At 43.6% G+C, this 16212-nt stretch overlaps 1 protein-coding gene across 2 annotated transcripts in view; it reads left to right on the top strand.

Moving 5' to 3' along the window:
- The first annotated feature begins 4752 nt into the window (after window positions 1-4752).
- The window catches only part of KDM6A (lysine demethylase 6A), a 172299-nt gene continuing 160839 nt past the window's right edge, over window positions 4753-16212 (top strand). For both annotated transcript variants that reach the window (XM_081081960.1, XM_081081959.1), the window contains exons 1-2: window positions 4753-5285; window positions 5503-5566. In XM_081081960.1, coding sequence (XP_080938086.1) covers window positions 5122-5285; window positions 5503-5566 — 228 coding nt within the window. In that variant the 5' untranslated portion in view covers window positions 4753-5121. The remainder of the gene's footprint in view (window positions 5286-5502; window positions 5567-16212) is intronic.

The following is a 16212-nucleotide window of genomic DNA, read 5'->3' as shown; positions in this document are numbered from 1 at the left end:
AATGATTCTCTCTCATCATTGATGTTTCCATCTCTCTCTCCTTCTCCCGTCCTCTCTGAAAAAAAAAAAAAAAAAGATGCCTCTTTTATGAGCATCCACAGAAATTTGGGCAAAGCTTATAGCACTCATCAATCACTCTATATTATAGTATAGAATTTATTTATACAGCTCTTTTAAGAGGTTAGGACAGGGACCATGTGAATTTGGGAAGTTTTCAGTCATTATTTCTTTGTATACTTTTTGGGTCTTTTCCTTCTGCAACTCTGATAACACAAGTGTTATATCTTGTTATGGTCCCACAGATCCCTGAGACTCTGTTCATTATTTTATTTATTTTCTGTTCAGATTGGGTAATTTCTATTGTTCTGTCTGGAAGTTCACGGATTCTTTCCTCTATTCCTTCCATTCTGATGTTGAGCCCATATACTGAGTTTTGAATTTGGGTTATTGTATTTTTTAGTTATAAAATTTCCACTTGGTTCTTCTTTGTATATGGATTATTTTCTGAAACTTCCTATTTCTCTGCTGAGACTTTCTAGGTTTTCATTAGTTTCAAATGGGTTTATAATCGCCCATGGAAACACTTTTATAATGACTGCTTTAAAATCCCTGTCAGATCATTTGAACATCTGATTCATCTTAGTGTTTGCATCTGTTGATTGTCTTCTCAAAATCAATTTGGGATTATTCTGATTGTTGGTATGAGTGATTTTTTTATTGAGATCCGGACTTTTTGGGGATTATGTTATGAGACCCTGGATCTTATCTAAGTCTTGTGTTCCAGCCCTTTCTGACATCACTGATGGGAAAAGGGAAAGCATTGCCTTGTACTGCTAGGCAGAAGCCCAGGTTCCCCACCCAACCTCGGCGGACCCTGGTGGAGGGGGAGGGTCTCCTTGTTACTGCTGGGTGTGGATGGGAGTTTAGGCCTCCATGGATACCACCCTGGCTGGGAGGTGCAGGAATGCCTCATTACTGCTCCCCACATTGTTTCCACTGACACATCCAGGGGTGGCCTTGTTACCCCTGGGCAGCCATGAATGTCCTGACTCTCCACTAACTAGGTTTCCTCTGGCACCAACTCAGCAAGAAGGGGGAGTGGTGCCTCATTACTGGTGGAGGTGGCAGCCCAGGCTCCCCAGTTTGGTAGTGGCATGGTGGGGATTTGAAGTGCCTCATTACATGTAGCCTCCTGAGGGTGGAAGTCTAGGCTCCTGGTGGGTGTGGGTGTCTTGACTTCTTCCTAAGTCCCAAAACGATTTGGACAACTGAAGTTTTTGTAATAAGTCCATAATAATCTGTATTTGGCTGTCTCCCCCACTAACCCTTACCCTATACTGTATCTAACATCCATGTGTTTGGACATCAATTGGACAATCTTTAAGACACTGGTAAGTATAAGAGCTAGTACACTTTTAAAAACATATTTTTGATCCTAATATAAAGGATAAGTGTTAGGGTCACCAATTTAATTATTTGATCAGACCTAACAATAAGTATAGTCCTATTTATAAGACTAGATAAATCATGACTCTGTGACTTTTATTATCTGCATAGGTTTATGTGGCACTAACATTATAAATGAACTACATATTCCTACATGCTTCAGGTTAAGTATTTAGTTGTTTAAAAGGAAGTTAAATTTATTTTCCAGTAATTGAAGGGCTGCTTCTCTAATATTGATGGTACTTACATAAGTATTAACATAATAGTTACAAATTATGTACTAATTAGTCCATGCACTGATTAGTCCATACCACTCAGCATGATACAAATTTTATATAATTTTAAAATACTGACTTATCATGTATATATTAATCTTATCAACTTGGTAAATTCAAATTACTCTCCCCAGTTCCTAGTGTATTAAGTTAGAATTATGAAACAAGAATCAGTACTAGGTGATAAAAACTTTAATTTCACAATAATGGAGAGATGTAGCAATGTTGGGTTATATGCCCTCCCACCCCCCCCCCCCCAAAAAAAAGTAGATTAGGACCACCTAAGTGTTGGGCTCATGCAGAGGTTGGGGAGAGATAGAGGAAGTGATTGGTAGAGTGGTGATTGATACATTTAGAAGCCAGAATGTGAAAGCTAAGATTTTAGAAATTCCAACCTTCCTATTTTCTTGAGGTCTTTGAGTGCATTATGTCTGGCACTTTACTTACCTTATACCATTTAATCTTCAAAATAGTGCTGTCAAGTGGCTATATTTTCTTTTTAACAGATGAGGGAACTGCAGCTCAAAGTAGACTAACTTCTTGAAAGTCACTCAGCTATCAAGTAGTAGAGTTAGGATTCAAACCTAGACCTGTATGATTCCACAATCCACAATCCTTTGATTCAACCACTCTGCCTACTATATGGGTTTTCAGATTCACTTTTCATAGAAATAATTATAAAATCATTTCATTTCCTATTTCTCTCTCCAGTGAGGACCTAAACCTTCATACCTATTTTAAGTTCATTTATTTGACAGATTATAAACTATTTAAAAAAAAATATATCTTTATTGCTTTCAGAGAGGGAAAGAGAAACATCAATGAGAGAGAATCATTGACCGGCTGCCTCCTGCATGCCCCACACTGGGGATGGAGCCCACAACCTGGGCATATACCCTGACCAGGAATCGAACCGTGACCTCCTGGTTCATAAGTCAATGCTCAACCACTGAGCCAGGCCAGCTGGGGTATAAACTATTTGATATCTAAGAAATTACAGTGCTAGGACTTATTGTATAAAAATTGTCATACTTCATGATGGAGGACGGATATCTAGTTGTGCTAGACAGTTTTGGCTTAGAGGGAAGTAACTTTCCCAAGGTCACGCCACCTGTGCAGAGTAAGGATTTGATCCAGGTCTGCATGAGTCCCACCTACCTACTGCATACACTCAATGAAATTTTCCTGCTGTTACCTAGTAATGACTGTGTGTTGGGAAAGGTTTTGAGCGTTGGGAGTGGGTAGCTTTATAATCCTTAGAAAGGGCCTTAGTCAAGAACCATCAACTCCAAGAAGACAGCCAAATAATGGCAGAATTTGTATCACTGGTTGTGCAAGTGGTTGTGTGTGTGTGTGTGTTGAGGGGAGAGAGTGCTGTCAAAACCTCCCCAGCTTTGAAGGTCATTATTTGTGACAAATTAACAATGCATGTGTTAATTTAGCTGTAGAGGATATTCAGCCCTCTATACTCACTCATTCAAATAAAATGGAACACCATAAAGAATGGAAGAGGTGTTTCAGAGAAAGTAATTAAACATGAAATATAATCCATATAAAACTACAGTTTGTTAGTCTAGTTACTAGTCACTGGGGAACAATTTAAAACTGTGTCCGTGTGCAAAATCAGTTGGGATTCCCATAGCTTCTCACTGAATACTGCTAGGATAACTGAATCAGCATTAAATTGTCTTCCTTTTACTTTGAAATCCAAGTTAAAGATATATTCTGTATTGGTTATGTTACTGACATTTATGGGCCCATGTTTATAAATTCATATGTCCACTAATGAATCTTTTCCTTTCCCTGAAGACAAGAGGTGTGCCCTGTAACAGATCTATTATACGAGACATATCTTATTAAATGTCTTTCAAAGAGTAATGGATGGAAGGCACGTTTGCTTTTTCTCCTGATTACACTACGGATGGAAAACCAGACTAGCAGTGAATTCTCACTTGTATCGGAGACACGGTCGGAACAAGAAAGTGTTCCTGTTGTCTAAGGCATGGTGGGTGGTGGTAAAGGCTTTTCTGGGTCGCAAACTACGATGAGGATCTTAATTCTGCTTTCCCTCTGACCCGTCCACAAGTAGCCCCAACTCTTCCATGCAGGCCCCACAGAGATCACAGTCACAGAAACCAACACTCTGGAGATCCCGCTTAACAAGTTCTCGTCGCCGCTTTTTTCTTACAAAACCGGAACGAACCACAGATAAAACGCAGGTGGCAAGCCCATCGGGCCCCAAAGTGCCGCCAACAGACCTTCGGCGGCGGGGGGCCGTGGTCTGGTGGGTGACTCTTCATTCCCTCCGGCCGGGGGTCAGGGAGCCTTTCCCCCTTCACTTTCGGCGCGACCGAGAGGATCGGGGCCGAGAGCGTAGGCCCGGCCCGGGGCGGCACCTGAGCCGCGGGCAGGACACCGGCAGCCGCTCCTCGCGGAGGCCATGATTCCAGCGGTGCCAGGAGTGTCTGCCTTCCGCGGAGGGCGAAGGTAAGGGGCCGCGCTCCGGGACCCTTACCCGACCCCGGGGCACCCGGGACTCACGGCGCGCGGGGCTGCTGGAGCCGCGGGCTGGGCCCATCCCCGAGCTCCCGGGTCAAGGCGATCCGAGGCGTCCCGGCTCCAGGCTCGCGCCCTCCGCGGGCGCTGCCGGACCTCGCCCTTCCCCGCCGCTCCCCCCGCCACCCCCCAGGTCCCCTCTGGAGCCCGCCGCCGCTCCCGAGGTGACACGGCCCAGACCCTCCATTCTCTGCCCCAGTGTATTTAACGAGCGCAACCTACCAGCCGCTCCCTCTGGCGGGCCACCCTTCCCCCTGACAGACGGGCCCAGGAGCCAATCAGAAGCCAGCATAGCCGTGCGTCCCGCTCCCCGTCGACGGCGGCCGGGGCGGGCGGGGCTCGGGCCGCTAGCAAGTTGCGTGGAGCCGCAGCTGACGTGAGTCAACAAAGGTCACGTGAGGCGAGCGGGTCCCCGCGATTGGCGGTCCTGGCCGGGCAAGGAGGGGGGGGTCACGACGGCGGCGTGGGGTTCGCTGTGTGACACAATTACAACAACTTTGTGCTGGTGCCGGGGAAGTTTGTGTCTCCACCAAATCCCTCCTGTGCCCCCAGCCCCGTGCGCTCCGGCCGCTCCCGCCGTCCTCGCCCGTGGCTGCCCCTCGCCCGCTCCCGCGATGTGACCCTCCAGCCGGGCCACCGCTGCTGCCGACCCGGGGGCTCCGCAGCCCCTGCCGCCGCCGCCTTCACCGCCGCCGCGTTGGGATTTTTCGTCGCCGCCGCCCGCGGCGGAGGAGGAGGCGGCGATAAAGTTGGTGTGCCGGTCCCGCGCGGGGATTGGGGGCGTCGTTGCGGGCCCCGGCCCGGGGGGGTGTCGGCGTTGGAGTTGTGAATTCGCCGCGTTTCCATGAAATCCTGCGGAGTGTCGCTCGCTACCGCCGCCGCCGCCGCCGCCGCCGCTTTCGGTGATGAGGAAAAGAAAATGGCGGCGGGAAAAGCGAGCGGCGAGAGCGAGGAGGCGTCCCCCAGCCTGACAGCCGAGGAGAGGGAGGCGCTCGGCGGACTGGACAGGTACGGGCCGCGGGCCGCCGCCCGCTCGGCCCCGGACGGGCTGGCGCCGCTCTCCGGGGCGGCCGGGCGCGCGGCTCGCCTCTGGCGGCGGCGGGGCGGGCACCTCGGCTGGGCGCTCTCCGTGCCGCGGCCGCCGGCGGGGCCTCGGGCTCGGGCCGGGGCGGGTCGGTGGTGGCTCCGGAGCCCTTCACGAGCCGCGTGTGTGTCTCTCCCACAGCCGCCTGTTCGGGTTCGTGAGGTTCCATGAAGATGGCGCCAGGACGAAGGCCCTGCTGGGCAAGGTAAGGCAGCCGCGGGCCGGAGCGCGGACCCGCTCTCGGTGGCCGGCGCCCCGCTCGCCCCGCTCGCCCCGGGGCCCGCGGCCGGGCCGGCGCTCATTGTGCCCCGAGCGAGGGCCGAGGGGCTTCCGGGAAACTATTTCCTGCCTCTGCTCGCCGGCTCCCGGGCGAAATCGCCCTCCGCTCGGAGCCGGAGGAGCGGGGACCGTAGCGCTTCGGGGCCGAGCCGAAGTGCGTCGGCAGAACTGCCGCTCCTCCAGCTTTTGCGGGGCTCGGACCGACGGTCTCCGAGGTGTCTGTTCGGGTGCAGGGATCGGAAAGGTGTGCACATTCCCCCCCAATTTCCCACTGGCTCGCCTCCCTGGTTTTGACTCCTTTCCTGCAGGTGGGCTGGTTCGGGAGATCTGCTGGCAGCCCAAGGTTTTGGGTTTTCCTGGCGCCCTGCTTCCAGAAGGGGGAAGTTGCACGTAGTTGAGGGCGGTGAGGAGTTTGCATGGGGCCGTTGACATGCATCTCGGTTGCTCTGTGTTTTCACCTGAAGTTAGGTGACTTGTTTACTTTTTGGCTCTTTCTGCTCTGGAAACCCTGCAGTTCTCTGTGAATGTGTTCTCTTCCTGGAACCTCGTTTCCTGTGTGTCTGACAGGGGAGGCCGGAGGGGAGGGGGGGCTCGGGGTGTAGTTTCTGTTTATTTGTGTGCAAAGTTGTGGGTACTGTCATTTAGTTAAGTAATGGCTGCTCCTATCGGCCCAAGATGGCGGGACAGGGTGGGAGGAGAAAGTGAAGGGGGGGTGGTTTAGGGGAGGGAGGAGAGGTAAACATGGAAATAAATAGTAGCGATGAATAGGCCTGTCTTTCGGAGTGTGTAGCTCGGTGGTATTCAATACAAATGATCCGAGATGATTTGCATATTGAATTCTTGTACCTTTCTCAAGCTTGGAAGCAACATTCATAAGCCTGGTAAATGCTTATCAACCTGTAGCACATTTAGTTAACCTCCCGTAAGCTATTGAACAAAGGCTGTGGAGTCTCCATCTGCCTACATCAGTTTGTGTCTCCTGAGCAAAACCGGATTGAAATAATATTTGTGTTCTTTCTTCTTAATTGGGACCGTGAAACTTGGGAGTGTGTGAGATAGGTGTTGCCATTAGACATTTCTTTTCCTAGCTGAAATCGGTGGCTTTGCATTTGACATCTAGCTTTATTGTTGCAATTGACAAGAAAGTTTGAAATGACTAAAGCCTAGCATTTTATTCTTGAGGGTTTTATTTTAGTTTTTTAAGATTTATTTAGTTGTCCTGAATTTTTGTCTGTAGTTTGGTTTAGGAGAGTCACCGATTCCTTTTATCTGTTATTACGCTTTTGTTTTTGTTTCAAACTAACTACATATAAAGGGTTTCAGTCATAATGACCAGAAAGCTAAACAGAAATAATCCTTTTCAGTAAGTCCAGTTCCTTTGACCCATACAGATAACTTGAATTAAACTGACTGTGTAGGTATTAATTGGCTTCATTATCGCTGGAAAAATGAACACTGACGAGCTCTGAAATGATTTTAAGCATCAGTGATTTAAGCCTTGAAAAAAATTTTTCAATCTGAGTATTTAAAATATTTTATTTAAAAATACTTGGCTAACTGTCGACGTTGTCATTCCAAAAGATTAAACAGAGTAATTTAAATTTAAAAAGCATTGTTTTATTTTGTAGTGAATAATGCCGGTCTAATAATAGAGGGTTGCAATAATTGTTTGCAAAGATAATTCATTTGGAAAAGTTTGGCCAAATCGGTTGCTTTTGGTTACAGTAATGAAGAAATAAATGGATCTGATGTTTTATGTGGCTGATGTGTAAAATGCTAGTTGAAGATTTCGTATCTCAGAGTGCTCACATTTAGATGGATGGTGCGTAACATTGGATTTCAGATTGTAATATTGAACCTTGAATTTATTACGTACTATTGAATTTAAATTTTAAAGAACTGAACATTTTCTAATATTTTTTGTGAATGTGTGTGTTACTTTCTTGGTGTTTGAATACAGTGACATTTTAAAAATGAGAAACTTGCAAAGCTTCATTATCTTTTGGGGAAGAATGAAGGCTTCGTAAAATACTGGGTAATTTGATGAACTACTAAGTATTTTGTTGAGCTAAAGAAAGAAATCTTCATTAGTTCAGACTCAGTGCTTGTGAGGTCCTACCTATTTTGGTCAAGATTCATTAGTCTTAATATTAAAATAAAATATTCTAGAGTCTGTGCTTGCAGCTTCATGCAGTTCTTGGTTGCATCTTTGTGAGCTTGAATACACCAGTGAAATGTGTAATGTAAAGCTTGACATTATATAACCTTTGCACCATGTGTTTGAGTTGGATTCTGAATAGACTGAATGAGCTGGAGTCCTATAGGAAGTGTTGAATTATTTAGTTTCGTCCATCTTTTGAATAGTCCTGAGAAACAGTTTTTTTGTTTTGTTTTGTTTTTGTGGCATGTTGAACTATGTTGGTTTCAGAATTCTTATTCTCTGAAAGTATTAAAAACAAGAGTTGGCTTTTCTTTGTCAGGGTAGGTTCAGGCTACTTAGCCGAGGTCAAATAATGAAATTGAATAACTCCCACAATTCTCTTTTTAGCTAGGATTCTTGTCATTACCTCCTCCCCAGACAAATTTAGTCTGCACCTTGTATAACTGTTTTTTCTTTCTGACAGAAACTTAGCTATTACTACTTGTTTTAAAAATTTTTTATCAAGTTCTTAAATTTAAATTTGTAGGTTTAAAAAAAAGATAACGCTTGACTTAAAAGCTTTGAAAAGTTTAAAACCTTTAATAAGTAAGTGTCTCTTACTTGACCCTGAATTTGTATGTTCCTTTTCTAGGTGTGAGGATATTTTATCCAAACTGCTGATTTTTCTTAGTCTCTGTATATTTTGTAAGATTCGTTTATATTAGAGTCATTGAAAGAATTTTTGTTTTTACATTTGCCATTTTATATATATTGCTTAGGGTTTTGGGTTAAAAAATAAATTAATAATACAGCATATTATTTTTGTACTAATATCTTTAAAATATTTTTAAAGGATTGTAAACAGTGAGTGGTTGCTTAATCAGAGCATGATCCTGACCACTTTGCTCTTTAAACTAATGCTGATCATTAATCTTTTGGTAATATAAGAATTCAAGATTCAAATTCTTTTTTACATTACAGTGGAGTTACTCAAAAGTAATTAAGAATGGAAACATTTAACAAATTAACTATGATCATTTTTTAAGTATTATTTGAAAACTGGGTTAATCTTGTTTTCAGTTGGATAAGGGTTTGAGTTAAAGTATAATATCGAGTAATATATAGCATAAATATAGTAAGAGTATAAATATGGTAATATTATAGAGCATATTTATGGTAATAATATGCTAAATGTCTGGCGAATATTTTTAAATGCCATTATGGCTTTATTTTACTATACTTTAAAAGTTTTAAATTTATTTTTCACTTACATTTGACAACACAATATTAGTTTCAGGTGTACAACATAGTGATTAGACATTTAAAAATCTTATGAAGTGAGCACTTTGATAAGTCTATTACTCATCTGGCACCATGTATCGTTATTAAATACTATTAACGCTATTCTTTATGCTGTAATTTACATCTACGTGATTATTTTTATAACTGGCAATTTTTATTTCTTAATCCTTCACTGTTTTCACCTTTCAGGGCTGGGGAACTATTGCTAAAATACATAGTTGTTCATTTTGAAGTTATTTTTATATTTGCATGTAGATGATATGGGAAAATTATTAGGTCAGTTCTAGAGGTGGCTTTTAAAAATTGTAATATTTGGATTAATGATGTTTAAAATTATTCTGTATTATGTGTGTTTTTTGATTACTGGGATTTAAAGAGATATATTTCCAGTGCTAAAGAAAGTTAGTGTTTGGGTTACAAAAGTAACCACAGAATGTCATGCTTTGTGTTTGAAAGTTAGGTCTTTAATTTGATGAGTTTCAAAAAGTATTTTCTAGTTTGGAAAGTTGTCTTCTAAGCAGTTATAATCATTGTTGTTTACCTGGACAGAGTCTCATGCAGTTAGTACATGTTTGCTAAAACTTTGATATATCCCTGGTAATAAGAGATTACAGAAAATATTTGCATATCCAGGCACACCAATTAGAGCTGCAGGAATGAATCTACCTATACTAATAAAAGGGTAATATGCTAATTAGATCAGGAGACCTTCCAGACCTCTTTCCAGACATCCTTCCAGAAAGCCATGGTGGCGGGGCTGAGGCAGAGGCAGTTAGGGGTGAGCAAGGCCAGCAGGTGGGCGCAGTGGGGGTGAGCAGGCCAGCAGGTGGGGGCAGTTGGGGGCGAGCAGGCTGGCAGAGGGGCCAGTTGAGAATGATCAGGCTGGCAGGGGGGGCAGTTAGGGGTGATCAGACCAGAAGGGGGGCTCAGTTGGGGGCAATCAGGCTGGCAGGCAGAGTGGTTAGGGGTGATCAGGCAGGCAGGCCAGTGAATGGTTAGGAGCCGGCAGTCCTGGATTGTGAGAGGGATATCTGACTGGGATCGAGCCTAAACTGGCAGTAGGATATCCCCCGAGGGGTCCCAGATTGGAGAGGAGGGTGCAGGCCGGGCTGAGGGACCCCCCTCCCCCCCCCCCCGCACAAATTTCATGTACCAGGTCACTAGTATCCTCCTATCCTCCTATCTAATAAAAGAGTAATATGCAAATTAACTGCCAGTCCACGACAAAGATGGCGTCGCCCATAGTGGCAGGGCGGGACACTGGCGGTGTTGCCCTGGCAACACAAGCCCAGTGTCCACACCCTGGCCATGCAGTGGGAGGGGAGGGGCCTTGGGGGGAGGGACACTGGCATCGTTGCAGGCCGGGCTGAGGGACCTCTACCCCCCTGCCCCCCCTCCCCGCACAAATTTCGTGCACCGAGCCTCTAGTATATATATAAAAGCCTAAGCAACTGGCTAACTGGCCAGTAGCTATGATGTGCAATGACCACAGGGGCAGACACTCAATGCAGGAGCTGCCGAGCGACGGCAACTTTGCAGAGTGCCCTCTCATACTCCAGGACCCCTTGGGGGATGTGGGAGATTCAGTGTGCATGAATCTGCACCGGGCCTCTAGTATAAATATAAATGCATGTACACACACACACACGCACACACACGCACACGCACGCACACATATACTTTTTAAGTTCTGGCTTTCTTTTTCTCTGGATAGTTCTTTCTGTAGAATCAATTACAAATTGAAATGATTAGGGAACATTTGATTGCCACCTCTAGATAAGTTGTTCAGAAAAACTGCCTGCGAGATGAGTTTTTGTGACTTAGGTGGTTAAGTGGAGAGACTCTAAACCAGGGGTGGGCAAACTTTTTGACTCGAGGGCCCCAATGGGTTCTTAAACTGGACCGGAGGGCCGGAATAAAAGCATGGAGGGAGTGTTTGTGTGAACTAATATAAATTCAAAATAAACATCATTACATAAAAGGGTACGGTCTTTTTTTTTTTTAGTTTTATTCATTTCACATGGGCTGGATCCGGCCCGTGGGCCGTAGTTTGCCCACGGCTGCTCTAAACCAATATGAAAGTTAAATGCTTGGCTAGCTACAGAGTAAAAAAATCTTTTTTTGACTTGATTATGTAACATTTAGTTTTTAATTTATATAGTACCAGTATTAATTTTGCAGTTTTGAAAAGGTTTTTGGTAAGTTTACTTTGACCCCCATTGTAATTCCTTGAGCTCTTTGAAATTGATGTTAATGTCTGATAACACTGCATTATTTATAATATTTTCGAAATGTGGTATCCAGAGAGCTAATTTATGTTACAAAAACACCCACCAGATTGTCTATGAACTGAAATGGTGGTTAAGTTATTTAAGGCCCACATGTATTTATTTGTAGACTAGTTAATTAATGGAATTTATTTAATGAATGCATAATTGACAGTCTTCTGTACTCATACTGAAGCTTCACATATAATTGTATCAGTTTTCCATATTGGTTTATAATTTGTTGACAGTATAAATTAGAGCAACAAATATTTGAATGTACACTAAGTGCAAGTCTTGTATGCAGGGAATATGAAGGCAACACAGATTCCTCATCTGCATTGAAAACACAGTTCCCTAAGAAAGGTGTGATAAGTATAAGGATGACTAACATAGGAACGTCAGTGACAGAAGTATCAGTGGTGAAGTATCCTGAAAGTTGATGAAAAGGTCAACTTAACAAGTTACCAGTTGGAAGGACTTTTTTTTTTTTTGCCACCCGTAAAAACATGATTAGCAAGCATGTACAAAAGCACTGGTGGAACACAGGGCTGAATGGGACTCCTAGACTACATGTGCACTCTGGAGAGTTTTAGGATCCCTCAGTTTGCTGATTCTTAGACCCTGTTACTGCAAAGGTGGAGGTGCCTTTATAATCTTTCTGCCAAGCCACAATAACTTGAACATCATTTATTTCCCTGATGAAAACTTCTAACACCCCATATGCTACCTACTATATTCCAGGGCTGCCTGAGGTAAAGGTAAAGGAAGTGTTGCATTTGCAGAGTGCCATTCTGGCTCATATCCTAGAGCAGGGGTGGGCAAACTTTTAGACTCGAGGGCCACAATGGGTTCTTAAACTGGACTGGAGGGCCGGAACAAAAGCATGGATGGAGTGTTTGTGTGAACTAATATAAATTGAAAGTAAACTTCATTACATAAAAGGGTACGGTCTTTTTTTTTTTTTTTTTAGTTTTATTCATTTCAAATGGGCCGGATCCGGCCCGAGGGCCGTAGTTTGCCCACGGCTGCCCTAGAGTCTCTCATTTTTAGATTTAACTATTCCTGGACTGTATATTCCTGATTTGGGAATTTCAAAAGTTAACTAGAATTAGATGATTAGAATTTTAGAATTGACTTTAAAAGTGAACTGATAGCTGCTAAGCTAAAATTAACTAAAGCACTTGAGACCCACTGTATTCTGATGTATTTCTCTCCCCTTAAAACATTTAATAAGAATTTATGTCATGTAACATGTTGTGTGTCAGACATTTAAAACTAAATTATTTCATTAAATTTTTACAATACACTTGTGAGTTAAATCGGGGGTGTTCACATTTGTGATATATTGCAGAATGGTTTCTGCGCTAGCTTAATTTACAAACAGCCTGTTGCATTTATCCAGGTATATGTTTTAACAAATTTGCACTTTGAACACCACACCCAGCAGAGACAAAAAAGACCTGAACTGCTAGGTCCTCATACCTGGGGACTCTTATGATTTGGACCATCTTTCCCTGGATGGGTAGTGCTAGAGGTGGGTCCATTTTCTGTTAATTAGTTTACTCTTTGGGCAGTTTTAAGTTGTAAGTTGAGTTTTAAATTTCTACCCTAAATTGGCTTTTATTGATAGGATTGTTTCTTGATTGCGTTTTTTGGAGGTGATGTTTCTTGATTTCAATATTAGTAGGAAATCTTTTTTTTTTTTTTTTTTTTTTTAGGAAAATATAGTTTAAAGCTAGATATTAGCTTTTAGATATTCACAGGATGATGTGCTGTGTGTTCTGTCCTTCTGTGATCTCATTTTATAGTAATATTTATTTATTTATTTTTAAATATATTTTATTGATTTTTTACAGAGAGGAAGGGAGAGGGATAGAGAGTTAGAAACATTGATGAGAGAGAAACATCGATCAGCTGCCTCTTGCACACTCCCCACTGGGGATGTGCCCGCAACCAAGGTACATGCCCTTGGCCAGAATCAAACCTGGGACCCTTGAGTCCGCAGGCCGATGCTCTATCCACTGAGCCAAACCGGTTAGGGCTAGTAATATTTATTTTTGTTATGGGTTCTTACCTTGGGATTCTTGAATGAGTGTTCATGAGTCAATTTAAATTCTCTGACAGTTTTGGAAGGATACTCAAGAAGTAAATAATGGACATCTTGGAGTACAAAACCCTTTCCAGTGAGGAGGAGGGGAGGAAATTTCAAACTTTATACTTCATAGATTTCTGTGCTGCTTTTTTTTTTTTTTTTTATAAACTATAGACATGTATTACTTAAAAAAATAATACAATAAGTACACTGATAGTACATCATAATTATATTTCGTTTGACTAGAGATGAATTTTATACTAATCCTATATAATAAAGAGGTAATATGCAAATTAACCCTCACACCCTCACAAGATGGCTGCCTACGACCAGGCGGGAAGGGAGGTTAGTGAGGGACGACTAAACAACTGAACAGCAGGCTGCGTGGGGCGACCAGGCCGGCGGCGGGGAGGGGGAGGCGTGATGGACAACCAGGTTGGCAGGGGCAGCAGTTGGGGGCAACCAGGATGGCAGGGGAGGCAGTTGGGGGTGATTAGGCTGGCGGGGGGCGGGGGGAGCAGTGAGGGGCAACTAGGCCGGCAGCAGGGGAGGCAGTTGGGGGTGACCAGGCCAGCAGAGGGGGGCAGTTGGGGGTGACCAGGCCAGCAGGGGAGGCTGTTAGGAGTGACCAGGCCGGCAGGGAGGGGACAGTTGGGGTCGACCTGGCCAACAGTGGGGGGCAGTGAGGTGCAATCAGGCAGGCAGGCAGGTGAGTGATTAGGAGCCAGCAGTCCAGGATTGTGAGAGGGATGTCCGACTGCCGGTTTAGGCCCAGTCCCTGGGATTTCGCCTAAACCGGCAGTCGGACATCTCCCGAGGGGTCCTGGATTGGAGTGGCTGCAGGCTGGGCTGAGGGGACCCCCCCCCCCTCCGTGCACGAATTTCATGCACCGGGCTCTAGTGTGCATATAGTTACAGATACCTGTAAAGGACTTGTCAAGTTGCGATATTTCTGTACTTGATAGTCCTTCAGTGGAGATAGGAGTGAATGAAGTAGAGATGTATCCTTATTATGTCCTATTTCTTTGCATTTTAGGTGACTGTGAAAGTCACTGTACTCCTTCATTTTGATCTTTAGCATCTATTTCTTTTTTTTTAAATATATTTTATTGATTTTTTACAAGAAGAAGGGAGAGGGATAGAGTTAGAAACATCGATGAGAGAGAGACATCAATCAGCTGCCTCCTGCATACCTCCTACTGGGGATGTTGTCCACAACCAAGGTACATGCCCTTGACTGGAATTGAACCTGGGACCCTTGAGTCCGCAGGCTGATGCTCTATCCACTAAACCAAACCAGTTAGGGCTAGCATCTATTTCTTGATGACTTTACTTTTGGGCCTGATTTGGCCCAGGCTGACATTTGGGACCTAATTAAGAATTATAACCTGGAAGAGTGGGAGTAATCCCTTATTTAGATAGTTTTAGGTTTCTCAGCTAATTTGTGGGCTGTTTGCCACTTTCTTCTACAAGCTTTTTATTATTATTACCTGTTTTATTCTATCTTTTTTCTGCTTCTCTACATTACTAAAACTGTTGGTGTCATTCTGTTGTGAATGTATTCTTGTAGTTTTGTCTGGTAGTTTTGCCTGCATTAGAATAAACAAATGATACTAAGTTCATTCTCAAGAAGAAGGTTGGGTTTTGTTATAGTTAAGAGTATTAATGGCCCTGGCCAGTGTTGTTCAGTGGATAGAGCGCTAGCCTGAGTACCCAAGGGTCACGGGTTCAATTCCCTGTCAAGAGTACATAGGTTGTAAATTGGATCCCTGGCCCTGTCAGAGCACACATGGGAGGCAACCAATCGATGTATCTCTCTCTCTCCCCCCTCTCTCTGTCCCTTCCACTCTCTAAAAATCAATGGAAAAAATATCCTCAGGTGAGGATTAACAGCAATGACAAAAAAAGAGTTATGTAAGGACATCTAACTTATTTTAATTTAGAGCAATGGAAGATAGACAGCCAATTGATGTTGATGTTTCTCTCATCGATGTTTCTATCTCCCTCTCCCTTCTCTCTAAAATCAATAAAAACATATTTAAAACAAAACATGTTTTAGGTTTTTTTAATTTTCAAGTATCAGAATGAGAACTAGAAAAGCTCTTGCTTTGCTTGATTGATTTGTGAAACGTTTGTTGAACTGCTGTGAGTGAGGGACTGTGTCAAATCCTGGGGCAACAAGTAAGACCTGGCCTTTGTCCCTGTATTCTGGAGCGAGATGGACAGACCGAATGATCATATGATACAGTAAGTACACGAATTAAGGCATGTGCAATGTGCTGTGAGCTTTTTAAAGATGGAGCAATTAAGACATTTAAGAACTTTTGATTATGAGTAATTTAAACTCTCCACACAATTCCCAATATTTGGAAAGTAATGTTGACTGGAGAAGTGGGTGAGGGGAATTACACAAAGATAGAACATTTGTCTTGCTTATCAAACATGAGAAGTGTAGCAAGAGGATAAAGGACAGAGAGTTGCAGGTATGAAGTTAAAGGGTGTTTGAGGAATTGTGAATATTTTAGTGTGGGTAGGGTGTAGGGTGTCTCTGGGATTGAGAGGAGGTAACTGAGCATGTGAAGAAGGCTCCACCACTGTGGGCCATAGAATGTTTTGGGGAGTCATCGAATTCAACTCTAATCAGGGTAAGTGACATGACTAGAAGTAGGTTTTACGGGAATATTATTGGCTATACTGAGAAGGATAAAGTGGAGGGGAAAGGAACCTACTTATGAAATATTGATGGATAGGTAGCAACACTTGGATTTTAG

This window comes from Myotis nattereri (assembly GCF_964212035.1).
Source record: "Myotis nattereri genome assembly, chromosome: X".
In the NCBI taxonomy this organism is placed as follows: Eukaryota; Metazoa; Chordata; class Mammalia; order Chiroptera; family Vespertilionidae; genus Myotis; species Myotis nattereri.
Note: the sequence above shows the minus strand (reverse complement) of the source record. Positions and strands in the feature narration are given on the sequence as shown.